At 38.4% G+C, this 17,496-nt stretch overlaps 1 protein-coding gene across 2 annotated transcripts in view; it reads right to left on the bottom strand.

The window, feature by feature from the left end:
* The window catches only part of ORC2 (origin recognition complex, subunit 2), a 61,090-nt gene that overhangs the window by 21,282 nt on the left and 22,312 nt on the right, over positions 1-17,496 (bottom strand). For both annotated transcript variants that reach the window (XM_011974524.1, XM_011974525.1), the window contains exons 6-10: positions 10,013-10,105; positions 8,601-8,632; positions 4,788-4,848; positions 2,611-2,804; positions 801-899 (exon numbers count right to left, since the gene is read on the bottom strand). In XM_011974524.1, the coding sequence (XP_011829914.1) occupies positions 801-899; positions 2,611-2,804; positions 4,788-4,848; positions 8,601-8,632; positions 10,013-10,105 (479 nt within the window). The remainder of the gene's footprint in view (positions 1-800; positions 900-2,610; positions 2,805-4,787; positions 4,849-8,600; positions 8,633-10,012; positions 10,106-17,496) is intronic.

Here is a 17,496-nt window from a genome sequence, read left to right as displayed (position 1 = left end):
CTCCCACGTTGCTTATATTCTCTGATCCGAGTCTCAATACCAATGAGCCAGGACTTAGATTATCAATTGAAATTACTACTGGCAAAGACTTTCTCACTCAGATGGTTCTGTCTCCTCTCTTAGAGAAGTAAAACCCCAGCAAATATAACTGTATGGTATTTTTTTTTTTTTTTTTTTTTTTGTAAAATGAGCTAGTGGAACCATAGTACATGGTAATCTTGTTACCACACTGGGCAGGTTTTCCATAATATCCTCAAGTAGAATATCCTCTACTTTTTGCAAAGTTTGTAACTGAGAGAAAGTCAGGTTGCAGTCACTGTTTTATGACCAGTGTGAGGTTTAGTAAATACACATAGGTTAAATGAATAACAGAGATTAATGGCAAATGGATATCAAGGACTATGACCCTGATGATTATCATAGATCCTGAAGAAATAATAAACAAATAAGAGGGGGAAAATGCATAATTACAGTCCAATCCAGTAAATTATTTATTTATTTATTTAAATTTTAGTAACAACGAGGTCTCCCTATGTTGCCCAGGCTGGTCTCAAACTCCTGTGTTCACATAATCCTCCTCCCTTGGCCTCCCAAGGTGCTGAGATTACAGGTGTGAGCCACGTGTGCCCAGCCTATTTACTATTTGTATAACAAAAGAAGTAATAATCACATTAACTTGTGTTTCATTTGATCAGGACAATAATTCTACTTGTGTATACTTTTCAAATCTGTTGCTTATGTAGCATATTTTTCAGGACAGAGTAAAAAAAAATTTAGAAGTAACATTCCTTGCAACATACCTGATCCAGTTTAGCTCTCCTTAGCTTCTGCAGCGTTCTATCTGAGGTTAAAACTTTTGAACTGCTGTGAGCTTCAAAATACTCTTCCACTAAGTCACTCTGAAAGTGAACAGAGTAGTCAGTCCTTAGTAGCTTCAGATATCTGTCTTATATCAAAATTAGACAGTAATATTAATGTAAAATAGGACATGTGAAATTCTTTACTTGGTAGTCTTTTTAAAGCAATAGTACCAGTTAAGGCCAAGCATATTTAATTTCAATAATAAAACTGAGTAATTACTAGGATCATATAAGTTAAAGAAATGACTAGATGAAGTAGTAGTCTATTCCTAAAAATGATTCCTAAGTTACAATATGTAATTTCCATTTAGACTAAAAAAAGAGAGATGATTTTACATATCAAGATCTTTCTTTCTCCTCAAGTAAATCTTTTTTTTTTTTTTCCTTTCTTTATTGAGGAAGGGTCTCACTCTGTCACCCAGGCTGGAGTGTAGCGGTGCAAATACGGCTCACTGTACCCCCAACCTCCTGGGCACAAGGGATCCTCCCACCTCAGCCTTCCAAGTAGATGGGAAGGCAGGCATGCACCACTACACCTGACTAATTTAAAAATTTTTTTTTTTTTTTTGCAGAGACAGGGTCTTACGTTATCCAGGCTGGTTTCAAACTCCTGGCCTCAAGCAATCCTCCCACCTTGCTCTCCCCAAGTGCTGGGAAACAGGCATGATGCCTGGCCTCAAATAGTCTTAGCAAATTCTTTAATATTAGTATAGCTGAAGTACTGTGAAAATGAGGAGGAAATCGACTGCAAGGTAATAAAAGAAAAAAACCACAAACAAACCAAAAAACTTGCCTACTATTCCAGTCAAGTGGAATTTTCTTCTCACACTATTTGTTCTTCTTATTTTGGGCAGGACTAAACTCTAGGGTGGTAAGGAAGGGACAGAAAGCTATTTAAGCAGTAGGCTCCTCAATTGCTCTGAACCTTTAGATGCAGCACCAGGATAATTAGCCTTTTCTAAAACCAGGGTGCCTGCAGTATTCTTCCAAATGACTCAGCATGGGTCCCTAGCCACATCATTCATTACACTGACTTAAATACATCAACAATGGTACAAAAACAAGATATACTGAGAACTCATGACTCCAACTGTCCAATCAATATTTACTTAAAAGTTCAGTTTTTTCTTTTTGTTATTTTTCATTCTAATCCTATAGCATATTTTAAAAATTATTTATTTATTTATTTTTGAGACAGAGTTTCACTCTTGTTGCCCAGGCTAGAGTGCAATGGCATGATCTCGGCTCACTGCAACCTCCGCCTCCTGGGTTCCAGCAATTCTCCTGCCTCAGCCTCCCAGGTAGCTGGGATTACAGGCACACACCACCACACCTGGCTAATTTTTGTGTTTTTAGTAGAGATGGGGTTTCACCATGTTGGCCAGGCTGGTCTCGAACTCCTGACCTCAGGTGATCCACACGCCTTGGCCTCCCAAAGTGCTGGGATTACAGGCATGAGTCACCGTGCCTGGCCTAAAAAGTTCATTTTTATACAACAGAATTGAGATGTCACTTTTAAGATGTACTATTTAGCATATACTATGGCATTAATTCATGAATATGTAGACAGGCCAGAACAGAAAGTCAAGAAGTAGAAACTGATATATGTGGGAATTTATGTGGAAGGCTGAGAAAATATAGAAAAGTGAAGAAAAAATATTATTTTGAGAGATGTGGATCTCTTAGGGTAGCCTATCTTTGAGATATTACACAATTTTTCTTTAAGGTTAAAGTCTCTCTCTTCACTTACTGTTTTATCTCTTTTCATTCTCTTAGAAGGTGTTTCTTTGCAAACAGGAGCTGAAACTACTCTATTCTGAGCTGGAATCTTTTGGCTGAATATGACTGCATTAGTGTCCTCTTCATGTTCCTGTGCAACCCCTTCATCATCCTCTGAGTTGGAAGCAGAATATTCGCTTTCACTGTCAGAATGAGACCTTGGAACTGTGGGGGGAAAAATAGCAATTTGGACAATTTCATGGTTTGACAAGAGAGGCATTGTGGGGTAAAGGAAAGAGTGGGGGCTCTGAAGTAAGAGTCTGAATTCTGGTTTTGTCATTACCTGCTCATGATTTCACCAGAGCTAATTAATAAATTCTCTCAGTACTGGTTTACTTATCAAATTAACAGTACATAATTTTAATAAACCATTAGGAAGATTACACTGAAATGTATATAAAGCCACTAATAATGCCTGACACTCAGGAACTGTGATAGAAATTGTTAATCATACCTAACACCGTTCTCCTTCCCTCTTCCTTGCTAACAGAGCTCTAATTTTACAAAATACGGCAATGTGCCCCATCCTAGGGGACGATTCATGGTAACTGCATTTTTCTTCTTCTAGGTACCTGCTTTCCCAGCCTCTGCTCCAACTATGGTTGACTATGTGACCCCTGGACCAATGAATTGAGGGAAAATAGCCGGCAGTTCTGAGAAAGATTTTCATCAATTATGTAAGAAAAACCCCTATTTATACCCATCGTTTAAAGCTATGAAAGCCATTTTGCAACATGAAGTATCAAACCTAAAGATGAAAAATGCTGGTGGCAGAGTAAAAAGATAGGAACAATCTGGGTCCTTAATGACACTGTTGAGTCACATCAACCATGGAACTTGCATCTCCATATTTGTTTTGATGTGAGATACCTAAATGTCTATGGCTTAAACTACTATTATAGAATTTTCTGTTGCTGCCTATTGACAATGTCATTCTAACTAATATAGCACTCAATAAATGGTACTTGTGATTATAATTATTACTAATACATATACATACACCATCCCAGAGTTGATTCAAGAATCATCTTTTTAGACAAACCACAACCTCACCCGTACAACTCCCCAGAAATAATAGAGCTAGTTTTACACTTATTAAATAAGAATAAAGCCAGTTTCACAATCAACAGGCATAAAACTGTTTTTAAAAGCTAACTTCCAAAATATGAGTGAAAAAACTTTATACTGCAGAGGATTATCCCAAGTCAGAATGTAACAAACGTAAATATTTAAAAAAAAAAAAAAAAAGGCTTAATTTTGTAAGCACATATAGCTTAGCAGATTCAAATGTGCATTGACTGCTGCTCATGGTATATGCACAGCTTAGAAGTGGTGGCAGGTAGCAGAAAGTGTCTCTACCTTCTTTACATGTATGCTTCCTCCATGTAGGTATATATGTTTTGTGGTGATTAAGAAGGAAGAGGGAAGTTCACCTTCTCTCTAAAAAACAACCCATCTTTGGGATAAGGAGAAAACACAAGACATGGGATATAGTTGACATGAAATAACAATCACAACTATACAGACCTTTTACTGCTTTAATATACCAAATCATTTAGCATTACCAATTTTATGGTGATTAAAAATACAGTTTTAACAATTCTATGAAATCCGTACCTTGAAAAGAAAGGGCTATGAAGTTATAAAGCCCTGATGTTAGGCTGAATTTAACAATGTTGGCTAATACTACTCTTGTCAAGGATCAGCATTATGAAAGGTATTGACATTTTCCTGATATGTAAAGGTCCAGTCATTTGCCCCAAAGTTAAATATTCAAAAATCTGAAACGATTTTTAATTTCCTAGAAGGCAGGAGCCATGTCTGTTCACTTGATTTTGTTTAGCATTCAGTACAACTATGAATATTTAATATTATTGCATTATAAAATTTCCAAATAAATCAATAGAATAATTTCCAAACTGTCTCAAAACTGTCTTAAAAGGCATGTTATTTCTTTGGAAAGACCTTTTAGCTGACTTCAATATACACTGACTACAATGTGAAAGACATGGTGCTAAGCGTTGCAGCTAAAAGCCAAAGATTCAAAACACCAAGCAGTCTAAGTCTAGAACCTATATACTTAACTACCATTGCCTGTTGTTTAGATGTTGCTTTTTATAAAAATGTCATGTAAAAAGAAATACGTACCTATTAATCTTTTTCTTAGACTACGAGGTGCTGTTGACAGAAATTCACTTTTGTCATTGTTCTGTTTAAAAACAGGAAAAGCATTAAATAACATAGAAGTTAATGACTGATCTGAGTGAAAGAGGCTAGAAAAGAAAAATATTTTGCTTTCAATAGACTGCATTAGAGCTAGATGAGCTTACTTCCTAGAACTAGAAGATAATGACAAATGAATTATTTGGAACAAAACAAGGGTATAACAAAAGAAACAAATTCCAAAGGATTACTAGAGTGATTCTAGAAATTGAATTCTATATTATTTGTAAAGTATGTATGTACTTCTATTATGTACAGAAAAAATATGAGTATATCAGCCTTTTGAACTACTTTCACCTATCAGATTAGTAGAACATATATATATATACACACACACACACACACACACACTTTTTTCTGAGACAGAGTCTTGCTGCATCACCCAAGCTGGAGTGTAGTGGCGTGATTTCGGCTCACTCCACCTCACTGCAACCTCTGCCTCCCGGGTTCAAACCATTCTCCTGCCTCAGACTCCCAAGTAGCTGTGATTATAGGCGTGTGTCACCACGCCCAACTAATTTTCTTATTTTTAGCAGAGACAGGGTTTCACCATATTGGCCAGGCTGGTCTCAAAACTCCTGAACTCAAGTGAACTGCCCACATTAGCCTCCCAAAGTACTGGGATTATGGGCATGAGCCACCGTGCCCAGCCCAATAGAGTATTTTTTTAAAAGATAGTATTATGTAGCAATCGTAAGTATGAAAGGGAATGGGCACTCCTATGTATATGGCAATAGGCCTTTTAATGTGCTAGAAATTTACTGGTGTTAAAGTATTACATTCTTTAAGGAGAGAAATAGAGATTTACACTTTCTTACTTTCCGTAAGAAATTTAAAAATTGTAATTTTTAATTTAACAGAAATAAAAAAATTTCTGTTACAATTAAAAAATTGTAACTTTTTATAGAAGTACAAAGAATTTTTTTATAGAATACTTTACTACCATAAGTTGTTAGCACATTAAAATATCCACTGTTATATACATGTAAATTTCTAACAGTATTGATAAAAAAGTTAAGGTACCCTGTGATTTTATCAACATGAAAATATGACAAAAAAAATTTAAGTTTATTGTCTTGTGATAGATTGTTGGTGTCATTAAAATCTGATTTGGGATATTAAGAACAGTACTCTAGGCCAGGCACAGTGGCTCATCCCAGCACTTTGGGAGGCAGAGGCGGGCAGATCACCTGAGGTCGGGAGTTCGAGACCAGCCTGACCAACATGGAGAAATCCCGTCTCTACTAAAAATACAAAATTAGCCGGGCATGCTGGTGCATACCTGTAATCCCAGCTACTTGGGAGGCTGAGGCAGGACAGCTGCTTGAACCTGGGAGGTGGAGGTTGTGTTGAGCCGAGGTCATGCCATTGGACTCCAACCTGGGCAACAGAGTAAAACTCTGCCTCAGGAAAAAAAAAAAAAAAAAAAAGAATAGTAATCTAATAACTGAGCTAATCCCTTACTGATGGAATTACAGTATGTCTCAAACTTTTTTGATCAAGATCCTCAAAAATTTTTACATTTTGTCATCTTGACCCAGTACATGTATATATATAAACCAAAAAAATTATAAAACAGAAATTTAAAATTCTGTTCTACTTCATTTGTTAAAAATGCAGTTTATGTCTTATTAAACTGATTTCATGATTGAGTATTGAGATAACTTATATAATACATACACAGCTTAAGTCTGAGAATTCACAACACCAGTGTCAAAATAACCATTGCAGAAAATTCCTGCTCAAAAAGACAAGACTAATAAATAATTTCCCTACTTGCTATAGAAAATTTCTGCAAACTAATCTCTCTTGACGGTTTGCTCATTTGGGCAAACTGTTCTCCTATCAGGACAACAGATTACTCCCAGGGCAAACAGCTTATCTTATCAACAGTTTAGTTATCAAGATACACTTTAAGACACGATCTTCATTGTGTCTACCAATCCTAAAATATCATGTCCCCAATTCTGCCCAATACCAATCAGTTTACCATCTTGAAAAACCTGCCTTAAGCCACTTAAGCCCAGGATCCCCAAGCCCTATACATATTTTCTCTTGAACTTGCTTTTCTAAGACAGTACACTAAGATTCTGTCACAACGATGTTGTCTCTTATTGTAATAGGTAGCTCTGTTTCATCAACAGGTTTTTCTGGTCTTTTGGGAGAGCTGACAATATCTACTAATGGGTTATAATCTATAACTTGAGAAAGAATAAATTCTTGATTGGATTATGGCAATGAGCTTTTTTTCCTTTTATAGTGATACAACACACAAGACATAATATAGGAAAAAAGCATTATTAAAGACAATTGAAATTCTGGCATGTCTAATCCCATACACAGACTTGTCTAAATAGGACATTCCTGCACAGGCCATAAGCATGGCCTTAAATGACGCATAAGAATCACTTGAACCTGGGAGGTGGAGGTTTCAGTGAGCTGAGATCGCCACCACTGTACTCTATACTGACTGTGGAGGCAAAAGTGACTCCATCTTGGATGCTAATCCATCATGTTAACTTCTGATTAGCCCCAGACTCATGAATGCCTCCTGATTCCTACTTTATTTACTGTCTTCTGTGAAAGAACATGTCAACCTTGATATTATCACACAAATTACTGGCTACAATGCATATAGCATTCTTGCCGTCTTGACAATTAAAGAGGGTTGCCTTTAATTATCTTGCTGGAACATGTATACCCTTTCCTTATGCTATGTAAGCCATGGCTCTGGGGAGTAACAGTGAAGAGAGCTACCCTGTCTTGTGGCTGCCCAAGACCATGCTCCTGTCTCTAATAAAATACCCTTTACTGACAAACTAAACTTGTCTGCCTTCTCCTTTGGTTTCTTGGCTCCTTTGGCATTTGGGGGATGCTTTGCATATATGGCCCTTTCATGGAACACTCAACACTCGAAAAGGCGTAATGAGAAAATTATACCACAAAAACACAAAGGAGGCCAGGCGTGGTGGATCACTTGAGGTCAGGAGTTCAAGACCAGCCTGGCCAACATGGTGAAGCCTTGCCTCTACTAAAAATACAAAAATTAGCTGGGTGTGGTGGTTTGCACTTGTAATCCCAGCTACTCAGAAGCCTGACGCATAAGAATCACTTGAACCCGGGAGGTGGAGGTTTCAGTGAGCCGAGATTGCCACCACTGTACTCCGGCCTAGGTGACAGAGTAGGACTCCGTCTCAAAAACAAACAAACAAACAAAGAAAAAACCCCACAAAGGAGGAGATAAAAATTGTCAATTCCTTTTAATTACTCTGGAATGGATTTGCCTAAGCCAGCCTAAGTTTTCAAATGTAAATTATAAAAGGATAGAATAATGGATCTAATGTATCTTGGGATCAAACTGCACAACACTGCCCCCTTCCCCCTGCAAATGAAATAGAACATGACATATAAAAGCAAAACCCCCAAAATTTTCAGGCCCGCTACACACAGCAGAAAAAGCACAACAGTTGGGTCTGGGAGGCCTGGCTTCATTTTCTAGCTGTTCTCCTTCCAGTCAACTGAACTCACACAAGTCACTTCACCTCTCTGAACCTCCAATTCTCCATCTATAAGTTAGATATTTAACTGCCAAATCTCTGTAAATTACAAAGCACTATATAAATTAAGACATCAATTTTTTCATTAAATTTCTGATAATTTTTCATCGAATTTCTGACGATTTTTCATCATGTCTTACTTTGTAACACTAAGGCTTTTGCTTTTTAGTCAATCACTTACCTTCGGCTGAACCTTGTCTGAAGCAGAATGGCCTAAAGAATGAAACAAAAAGCCATGACTTACTACGGACACTTTACTTTTCATTGTGGTCTAGTTTCATCAAAAGTAGTTTCCAGGCATGGTGGCTCACACCTGTAATCCCAGCACTTTGGGAGGCAAGGCAGGAAGATTGCTTGAGGCTAGGAGTTCAAAACCAGCCTGGGCAACATAGCGTGATCCTGTGTCTATTCAAAAAATTAAAAATTTAAAAAAAAAAAAAAAAAAGCAAAGCTGCAGCTTCTACATAGAGGCCACCACATTATTACTGAATTATAAATTAATTCCCTCTCTACCGGAGGATTATCACTATTCATTTCATGATCACTCACATTATTAACAGCTACTTCCTACATTTCTGTAGCATTCTAACAAGAAAAATGGAGCCCTTTGAAATTTTGATTATTGAAAGGTACAACTGTCCAGGAGCAGTGGCTCACGCCTATAATCCCAGCACTTTGGGAGGCCAAGGCAGGAGGATCGCTTGAGGTCAGGAGTTAGAAAACAGCCTGACCTACAGGGTGAAACCTCATTTCTACTAAAAATACAAAAATTAGCTGGGTGTGGTGGCAGGTGCCTGTAATCCCAGCTACTCGGGAGTATGAGGCAGGAGAATTGCTTGAACCCGGAAGGCAGAGGCTGCAATGAGCCAAGATCACACCACTACACTCCAGCCTAGGTGACAGAGTGAGACTCCTTCTCAAAAAAAAAAAAAAAGTACAATAGAGCCAGACACAATGGTGCTTATAGGCCCTGTTACACGAGAGGCTGAGGCTAGAGGATCACTTGAGCCCAGGAGTTCAAGGCTTTAATAGTGTGCTTTAATTGTGCCCGTAAATAGCCAATGCACTTCAGCCTGGGCAACATAGCGAGATGCCATCTCTAAAATATGAAAAAATAGAAATATCAGCAAGTGACATTGGTGTTCAAAAACCAAAAGAAAAATATAAATAAAGAGAAACACAATGTATACTTTTTAATCTAGTTAGAAGGGATCATTCAAAAATAGCCACTCCACAATCTGTAAGACTTCCAAACTCCAAACGCCTTATTTCATATAGTATTTCCCAAAGTCAAATCTTCTATAAATAATTGGCTAACTCAAGCAAATGACAACAGGATTTAAAGACTATTTCTGGTTAGCCCTGTCAATTTGCACAACTTCAGTAAGCACAGATATTTTTCCCTCTTATTGACTGCTAAACATGAGTATACTAAGTTACATGAGTTGAAATATTAATTGCATTTTGTTGAATGAATTTTCAGAATAGAAAAGAAGAAAATATATAAAAATGCACAAACAAGGGAAAAAGTAACATGCTCTATCTTGAAGCAACTATGAAAACTCTTTTCAAAGAACTAATGTAATGTCTTACCCTTGCTACTTTGAGGAACGTTTATCATAATCTCAGGATCATTCTTCAAACTGAATGAAACACTTTTTTTTGGTGTTTTTGCTAGTTCTGAAGCTGTAAACAAAGAAATATATAAAAACCTTTTAAAGGACAACAGTAGATGAAGAGGGAAATAAACTTATTTCGCTTACAAAAGTTCTTTAAAAACCTTTGCTACTTTTATCAGAAAAATAATCCTGTCCATATTAGGAGTAGTACTAATTTCACCTTTATTAGCTGTCTTCCCAGCATCTTCAAATTTTCCTTCATATTACCCACAGATTTCTTAAAAAAAAAAAAAAATACAAATAACTTTGACCTTGCTGCTTTCTCTAATTACCATACTCTCCTCTCCATCAACCACTTACGTTCCTTTCACTTCTTACCATATATAGTTGAGGCACATCTTTGATGGGGGGTGAGAAAGAAAGGCCAGAAAGTGAGATCTAAACTCAAGGGAAAACTGTGCAGAGTTAAAATTATACTTTAAAATCTTTTAAATCTTCCATAAAGTGTGGAACAGTTTATTTTGTGCCAAAAATTCTATAATACGTATAAATAATGCATAAAATAGAGTGTTGAACAGATGGCCATTTCTTCAACTGAGAATAAATGAAATAGTGGTCTTTTGTTTAGGGGCCATTTTATTTTTACTTTAACAATTTTCTTTCCCTCATTTTTTTTTTTTTTCTAAAGACCAAAGACCAAATTGCTTGTAATAGGGGCCATTTAAAATAAAAAAATATAATCGTTATCTTTAATGATGCGCTCACACTCACACCATGAGAGGCATGTGGAAAATGAACCCAAATAAAGAAACAGATTTACATTTTCCAAGTTAACTCTCACACTGGGACACTGTTCACTGAGAAAAAGGGCACATACCAAATTAACTGCTTTTTTTCTTTTTTCTCTAAATGGAGAAGGTGTAGTTAAATTTGTACAAGTGAAAGCCATTTTACTGGCTCCTAAACCTTTCTAACCTGCCCCCATTTTTATCCTCCAATCTTGAAACTGACCCAAGATACTCATAACAATCTCTACAAATGAATTGGCTGCTTCTTTTTTCTTAATCTCTTTGGCATTCTATATGATTCACTAGGTTTTGTTGTTGTTGTTGTTTTGCTTTTGTTTTTTTTTTAAATCTCCCTTGGTATTATTCCTCCATTTGAGTCTTATGACATTATCCTGGTTCCCAAGCTACCGGTGGTGGTTAGTCCATCTCTTCTTCACTGTCCTCAGCCTCCTCAACATTCTAGGCATACTTAAGGCTCAGTCCTTGCTCTTCTCTTTATGTCATTTTTGGATTAAAGGCTGATTCACAGGATAGGGAAAAAACTTCATATGAAAAGAAGCAACAAAAGCAACTTAGCTGAGATCATTCTGGTTTTACACTGAAACATAAAAATGCTCCACCTGATTTTAAATAACTATAAAACTACAAAGGAGTCAGGGAGAAAAGAAGAAAAAGAAAGAATTGAAGAGGAATGAGAACAAGATAGTCTTTTTTTTTTTTTTTTTGAGATAGTGTCTTGCTCTGTTGCCCAGGCTGGAGTACAGTGGTGCGATCTCAGCTCACTGCAACCTCTGCCTCCCAGATTCAAGCAATTCTCCAGCCTCAGCCCCCCAAGTAGCTGGGATTACAGGTGTGCACCACCATGCCCAGCTAATTTCTTGTATTTTTAGTAGAGACAGGTTTTCACCATGCTGGCCAGGCTAGTCGCAAACTCCTGACCTCATGATCCGCCTGCCTTGGCCTCACAAAGTGCTGGGATAACAGGTGTGAGCCACGATGCCCGGCCAAGATAGTCATTTTTGTGAGTACACAGAGATAGGCAGACATTCCAACACCTCTTGGATAACTCAACATGTCTAATAAGCACCAGGCACAATGCCTAGTACAACTACCTGTCACCCAGGAGTGCAGTGGTGTGATCATGGCTCACTGCAGCCTTGACCTCCTGGGCCCAAGCCATCCTCCCACCTCAAACTCCCAAATAGCTGGGACCACAGGGGTGCACCACCATGCCTATCTAATTTTTAAATTTTTGTAGAGACAGGGTCTTCCTATGTTGCTCAGGCTGGTCTCAAACTCCTGGCCTCAAGTGCTCCTCCCACCTCGGCCTCTCAAAGTGTTAAGATTACAAGCATGAGTCATCACGCCCAGCGGTGAACCACTATTTAACACATAACTTTTTGTTTAGTTATGACTGTGAATGGCAAAAAGTTACAGTGTTTCTTTACGTCAGGGGTCAGCAAGCTATAAGTCTATGGGCCAAACCCAGACTTTCCACTTGTTTTAAGTACAGTTTTATTGGAACATAGCCACACCATCCATATGTATTGTTTGTGGCTGCTTTTCAGCTACAACAGCCAAGTTCAGTAGTCACAACAGAGACTGTCTAGCTCACAGAGCTGAAAATATTTACTGTCTGGCCCTTTACAGAAAAAGCTGGCTGACTTTTGCTCTGTATTAATCATCTGCATGCACACTTTCAATGCGTGTGTACAGTTTTTATCATTCTTTTCTTGCTCCTGTGTCATATTTGTTTTTGATGATATTAAATGAAATGTAATGGCATGGCTGTTGACTCTATTAATACAAAATTAGGCCTGGACATGGTGGCTCAAGCCTATAATCCCAGCACTTTGGAAGACGGAGGTGGGTGGATCACTTGAGTCTAGGAGTTCGAGACCAGACTGGGCAACATGAAGAAACCCTGTCTCTACAAAAGAACAGAAAAATTAGCCAGGTGTGGTGGCGTGTGACTTTAGTCCAAGCTACTTGGGAAGCTGAGGTAGGAAGATCGCTTGAGCCCAGGACATGGAAGTTGCAGCGAGCCAAGATTACACCACACATTCCAGCCTGGGCAATATAGAGAGACCCTTAAAAAAAATGATGTTACTTGTGGGCTTGTAAAAAAAAAAATAGGGCATAAATTTTGTATCTTTATATTCATTATTCTAATAATTCATCTATATTGTCTTTTACACAATAAACTGGTCTCTAATGATAGCTTTAGATCAGTCTGTTATCTGGTCCTATCTAACCAATCCATTTTCCTCTCTTTAAAAAAAAGATACTTATTTTCTTTTACCTCATTTATATTTATCTGCTCATCTGTTGATGAACATATAGGTTGATTCCATATCCTGGGTATTGTGAAATAATACTGCAATGAACACGGGCGTGCAGATATCTCTTCGACATACTGATTTCATACCCTTTGGGTATATATCCAGTAGTGGGATTGCTGGATCTCAAACTATTGTTAATTTTCCCATTTACTTCTCCAGCCTGATTGAACTCCTCACTTTCTTCTCTACCTGGTAATTCTACTTTTGCTCTTTTGTTTACATTTATTTTCTTACCCTAGATACATTCTCTGTATTTTACAAAGCCTTCCTATCTAACCTATAGTCTATTTCTAGCCCTATATCTTGGTTAGCCCAATTATATGAAAATCTTTTTCTTTTTTTAAATTTTTTTTATAGAGATAAGGTCTCACTATGTTGCGCAGGCTAGTCTCAAACTCCTGGGCTTAAGTGATCCTCTTGCCCTGTCCTCTCAAAGTGTTGTGATTATAGGCGTGAGCCACTATACCTGGTCAAAATAATCATTTATACTCAGAATAACATGATTTTCTGGCAGATCATGTTATTTATTAAATATTAAGGCATTCTATTTTACTGATATATTTAGATGTAAACACAATTAGCAACAATACTTAATAAGTCAATGAAATTCATTAAAGAGCATCGTAACTAAACATGGGTTGTAACTAAACAAAGATTTTAGAAGTCTGATCAGTCTGTCAAACTGTGTTCCTGAAATTTCATGGTCATAATAATAAAAACTAAATATCTATAAAACTATCTTCTCATGACTTTAAAATGTGTATTTGTTTCAGATGGGATGACAGAAATGCACAGAATGAAGACAATATTCCAGTTTTATGCAGCGCTTACAAATACAACACATTATCATCTTTAAGTTATGAGCATGCTGATTCTCCAAATGGAGAACTACTACTTGATTACTCCTGTGAGTTCTATTTCACTTCACAATAATAATTCTCCTCTTTCTCCAGTGGTATTTTTTTGTCCTGCACCATTGTTCTAGGGTTTCATTTTGGTCTTGGTGTCTATTTTATCTTTCTTCTAATAATTACATCAGCATTTCTCTGGTTTCTCAGTGCTCCTATACAGGATTCAGTCATTTTTACAGATTTAAACAACCTTCATGTTCTGGGTTCAAGTGATTCTCCTGCCTCAGCCTCCCAGGTAGCCAGAATTACAGGTGCGCACCACCACATCCAGCTCATTTTTGTATTTTTAGTAGAGATGAGTTTCACCATGTGGGCCAGGCTGGTTTTGAACTCCCGATCTCAAGTGATCCACCTACCTCGGCCTCCCAAAGTGCTGGGATTATAGGAGTGAGCCACTGCGCCCAACCAAAAAAACTTAATTTCTTGATGTAGATAAATATATACTAAGAAACACATCAATTAATGTAAATTATTGTATGTACCATGTTATGTTCAAAATCAGTAATGTATTTAATGTTACGACTTTTAGAAAAACTAAACTGATTTTGTCAATTGATTAACTTATATTCAGAAATACAGGTTTTATAATTACTTCTCATATATTCCTCATCAGTGTCAACATTTAACATATTTCATTTTTACTTGACCCTGAATGTTTACATGTGTCATTGGCTACAGTGATTGAATAAAAACAAACCACTGAAGAAATATCCATAGGTGTTTTATACTTATACATTGTAAGCCCTCTTTTTCAACTATTAGATTTACCAGGTGGATAATAATTATTCTCTTGTTCCTGACTTTTTGGTATTTCCAAACCTTATATTTATATACCTTTATAATTTTCAAAGTACTTTCACATATATTACTTTCCTTCCTTACTGCTTTCAAAAATGATGACCCCCTCATACCACAAGATCGAAATACAGTGCCATCTGATTATTTTGTTTGTTTTTGTTTTTTTGAGACAGGGTTTCACTCTGTCACCCAGGCTGCAGTGTAGTGGTGTGATCGTGGCTCACCGTAACCTTGAACCCCTAGGCTCAAGCGATCCTCCTGCTTCAGCCTCCCAAGAAGCTGGGATTACAGGAATGCACCACCATGCCTGGCTAATTTTTTAATTTTCTGTAGAGACAGGGTTTCGCTATGTTGCCCAGGCTGGTATTGAACTACTGACCTCAAGCTATCCTCCTGGCTTGGCCACCCAAAGTGCTGGGATTACAGGTGTGAGCTACCATGCCTGGCCTGAATTTTAAAAAATAATTGACAGTTTAATTTTAAGGTTATATGTAATTTATTACAGCTTAGTTCTCTGAAAATCAGCAATTGAAGTGTAATTGGTATAGGCGGTAATTCAAGTAAGAAAAATGTTAGAAGACTATTCCTAATAATTTTATGTAAGCATTTTTCTGTAATATAAACAACATTTTTCCATATACAGGGTAAAACTCTGTGTATTTTTTTTGGGTTTTTTTTTTTGAGATGGAGTCTTGCTCTGTCACCCAGGCTGGCGTGCAGTGGCACAATCTCAGCTCCCTGCAAGCTCTGCCTCCCAGGTTCAAGTGATTCTCCTGCCTCAGCTGCCTGGATAGCTGGGACTATAGGCACGCACCACCATGTAGAGATGGGGTTTTACCATGTTGGTCAGGCTGGTCTCAAACTCTTGACCTCAAGGGATCTGCCTGCTTCCTGCCTCAGCCTCCCAAAGTGCTGGGATTGTCCAGCAAAACTTATTTAATCATTAATTAGGGAATAGCTCTATGTGACTCTCACTTGTTACTTCAAAAAAGTTTGTGAAGAGACTAAGCTATGGCTGGGCACGGTGGCTCATGCTTGTAATCCTAGCACTTTGGGAGGTTGAGGCGGGTGGATCACTTGAGGATGGGAGTTTGACACCAACCTGGTCAACATGGTGAAACCCCTTCTCTACTAAAAATACAAAAAAATTGGGATTGGGTGCCAAGATGGCCAAATAGGAACAGCTCCAGCCTTCGGCTCCCAGCATGAGTGACACTGAAGACAGGTGATTTCTGCATTTTCAACTGAGGTACCAGGTTCATCTCACTGGGGCATGTTGAACAGTCAGTACAGGACAGTGGGTGCAGCCCAATGAGTGAGAGCAGAAGCAGGGCGAGACATCGCCTCACCCGGGAAGCACAAAGGGGAAGGGAATTCCTTTCCCTAGCCAAGGGAAACTGTGACACACAACACCTGGAAAATCGGGTCACTCCCACCCTAATATTGCGCTTTACCAAGGGTCTTAGCAAATGGCAAACCAGGAGATTGTATCCTGCACCTGGCTGTGAGGGTCGCACGCCCAGAGAGCCTCCCTTATTGCTAGCACAGCAGTCTGAGATCTAACTGCAAGGTGGCAGCGAGGCTGGGGGAGGGGTGCCCGCCATTGCTGAGGCTTGAGTAGGTAAACAAAGGGGCGTGGAAGCTCGAACTGGGTGGAGCCCACCACAGCTCAAGGAGGCCTTCCTGCCTCTGTAGACTCCACCTCTGGGTTCAGGGCATAGCTAAACAAAAAGCAGCAGAAACTTCTGCAGATGTAAATGTCCCTGTCTGACAGTTTTGAAGAGAGTAGTGATTCTCCCTGCGTGGAGTTTGAGATCTGAGAACGGACAGACTGCTTGCTCAAGTGGGTCCCTGACCCCCAAGTAGCCTAACTGGGAGACACCCCCAACTAGGGGCAGACTGACACCTAACACCTCACACGGCTGGGTATACCTCTGAGACGAAGCATCCAGAGGAACAATCAGACAGCAACACTTGCTGTTCAGCAATATTCACTCTTCTGCAGCCTCCGCTGCTGATACCTAGGCAAACAGGGTCTGAAGTGGACCTCAAGCAAACTCCAACAGACCTGCAGCTGAGGGTCCTGACTGTTAGAGGGAAAACTAACAGACAGAAAGGACATCCACACCAAAACCCCATCTGTACATCACCATCATCAAAGACCAAAGGTAGATAAAACCACAAAGATGGGGAAAAAGCAGTGCAGAAAAGCTGAAAATTCAAAAAATCAGAGCGCCTCTCCCCCTCCAAAGGAACACAGCTACTTGCCAGTAACGGAACAAAGCTGGACGGAGATTGACTTTGACAAGTTGAGAGATGAAGGCTTCAGACGATCAAACTTCTCAGAGCTAAATGAGGAACTATGAACCCAGCACAAAGAAACTAAAAACCTTGAAAAAAGATTTGACAAATGGATAACTAGAATAACCAATGCAGAGAAGTCCACAAACGACCTGATAGAGATGAAAACCATGACACGAGAACTACGTGACAAATGCACAAGCTTCAGTAATTGACTCGATCAACTGGAAGAAAGGGTATCAGTGATTGAAGATCAAATGAATGAAATGAAGTGAGAAGAGAAGTTTAGAGAAAAAAGAATAAAAAGAAATGAACAAA

This window comes from Mandrillus leucophaeus, unplaced genomic scaffold (assembly GCF_000951045.1).
Source record: "Mandrillus leucophaeus isolate KB7577 unplaced genomic scaffold, Mleu.le_1.0 Scaffold146, whole genome shotgun sequence".
NCBI classification, from domain to species: domain Eukaryota; kingdom Metazoa; phylum Chordata; class Mammalia; order Primates; family Cercopithecidae; genus Mandrillus; species Mandrillus leucophaeus.
This window is presented reverse-complemented; position numbering and strand designations above follow the sequence as displayed.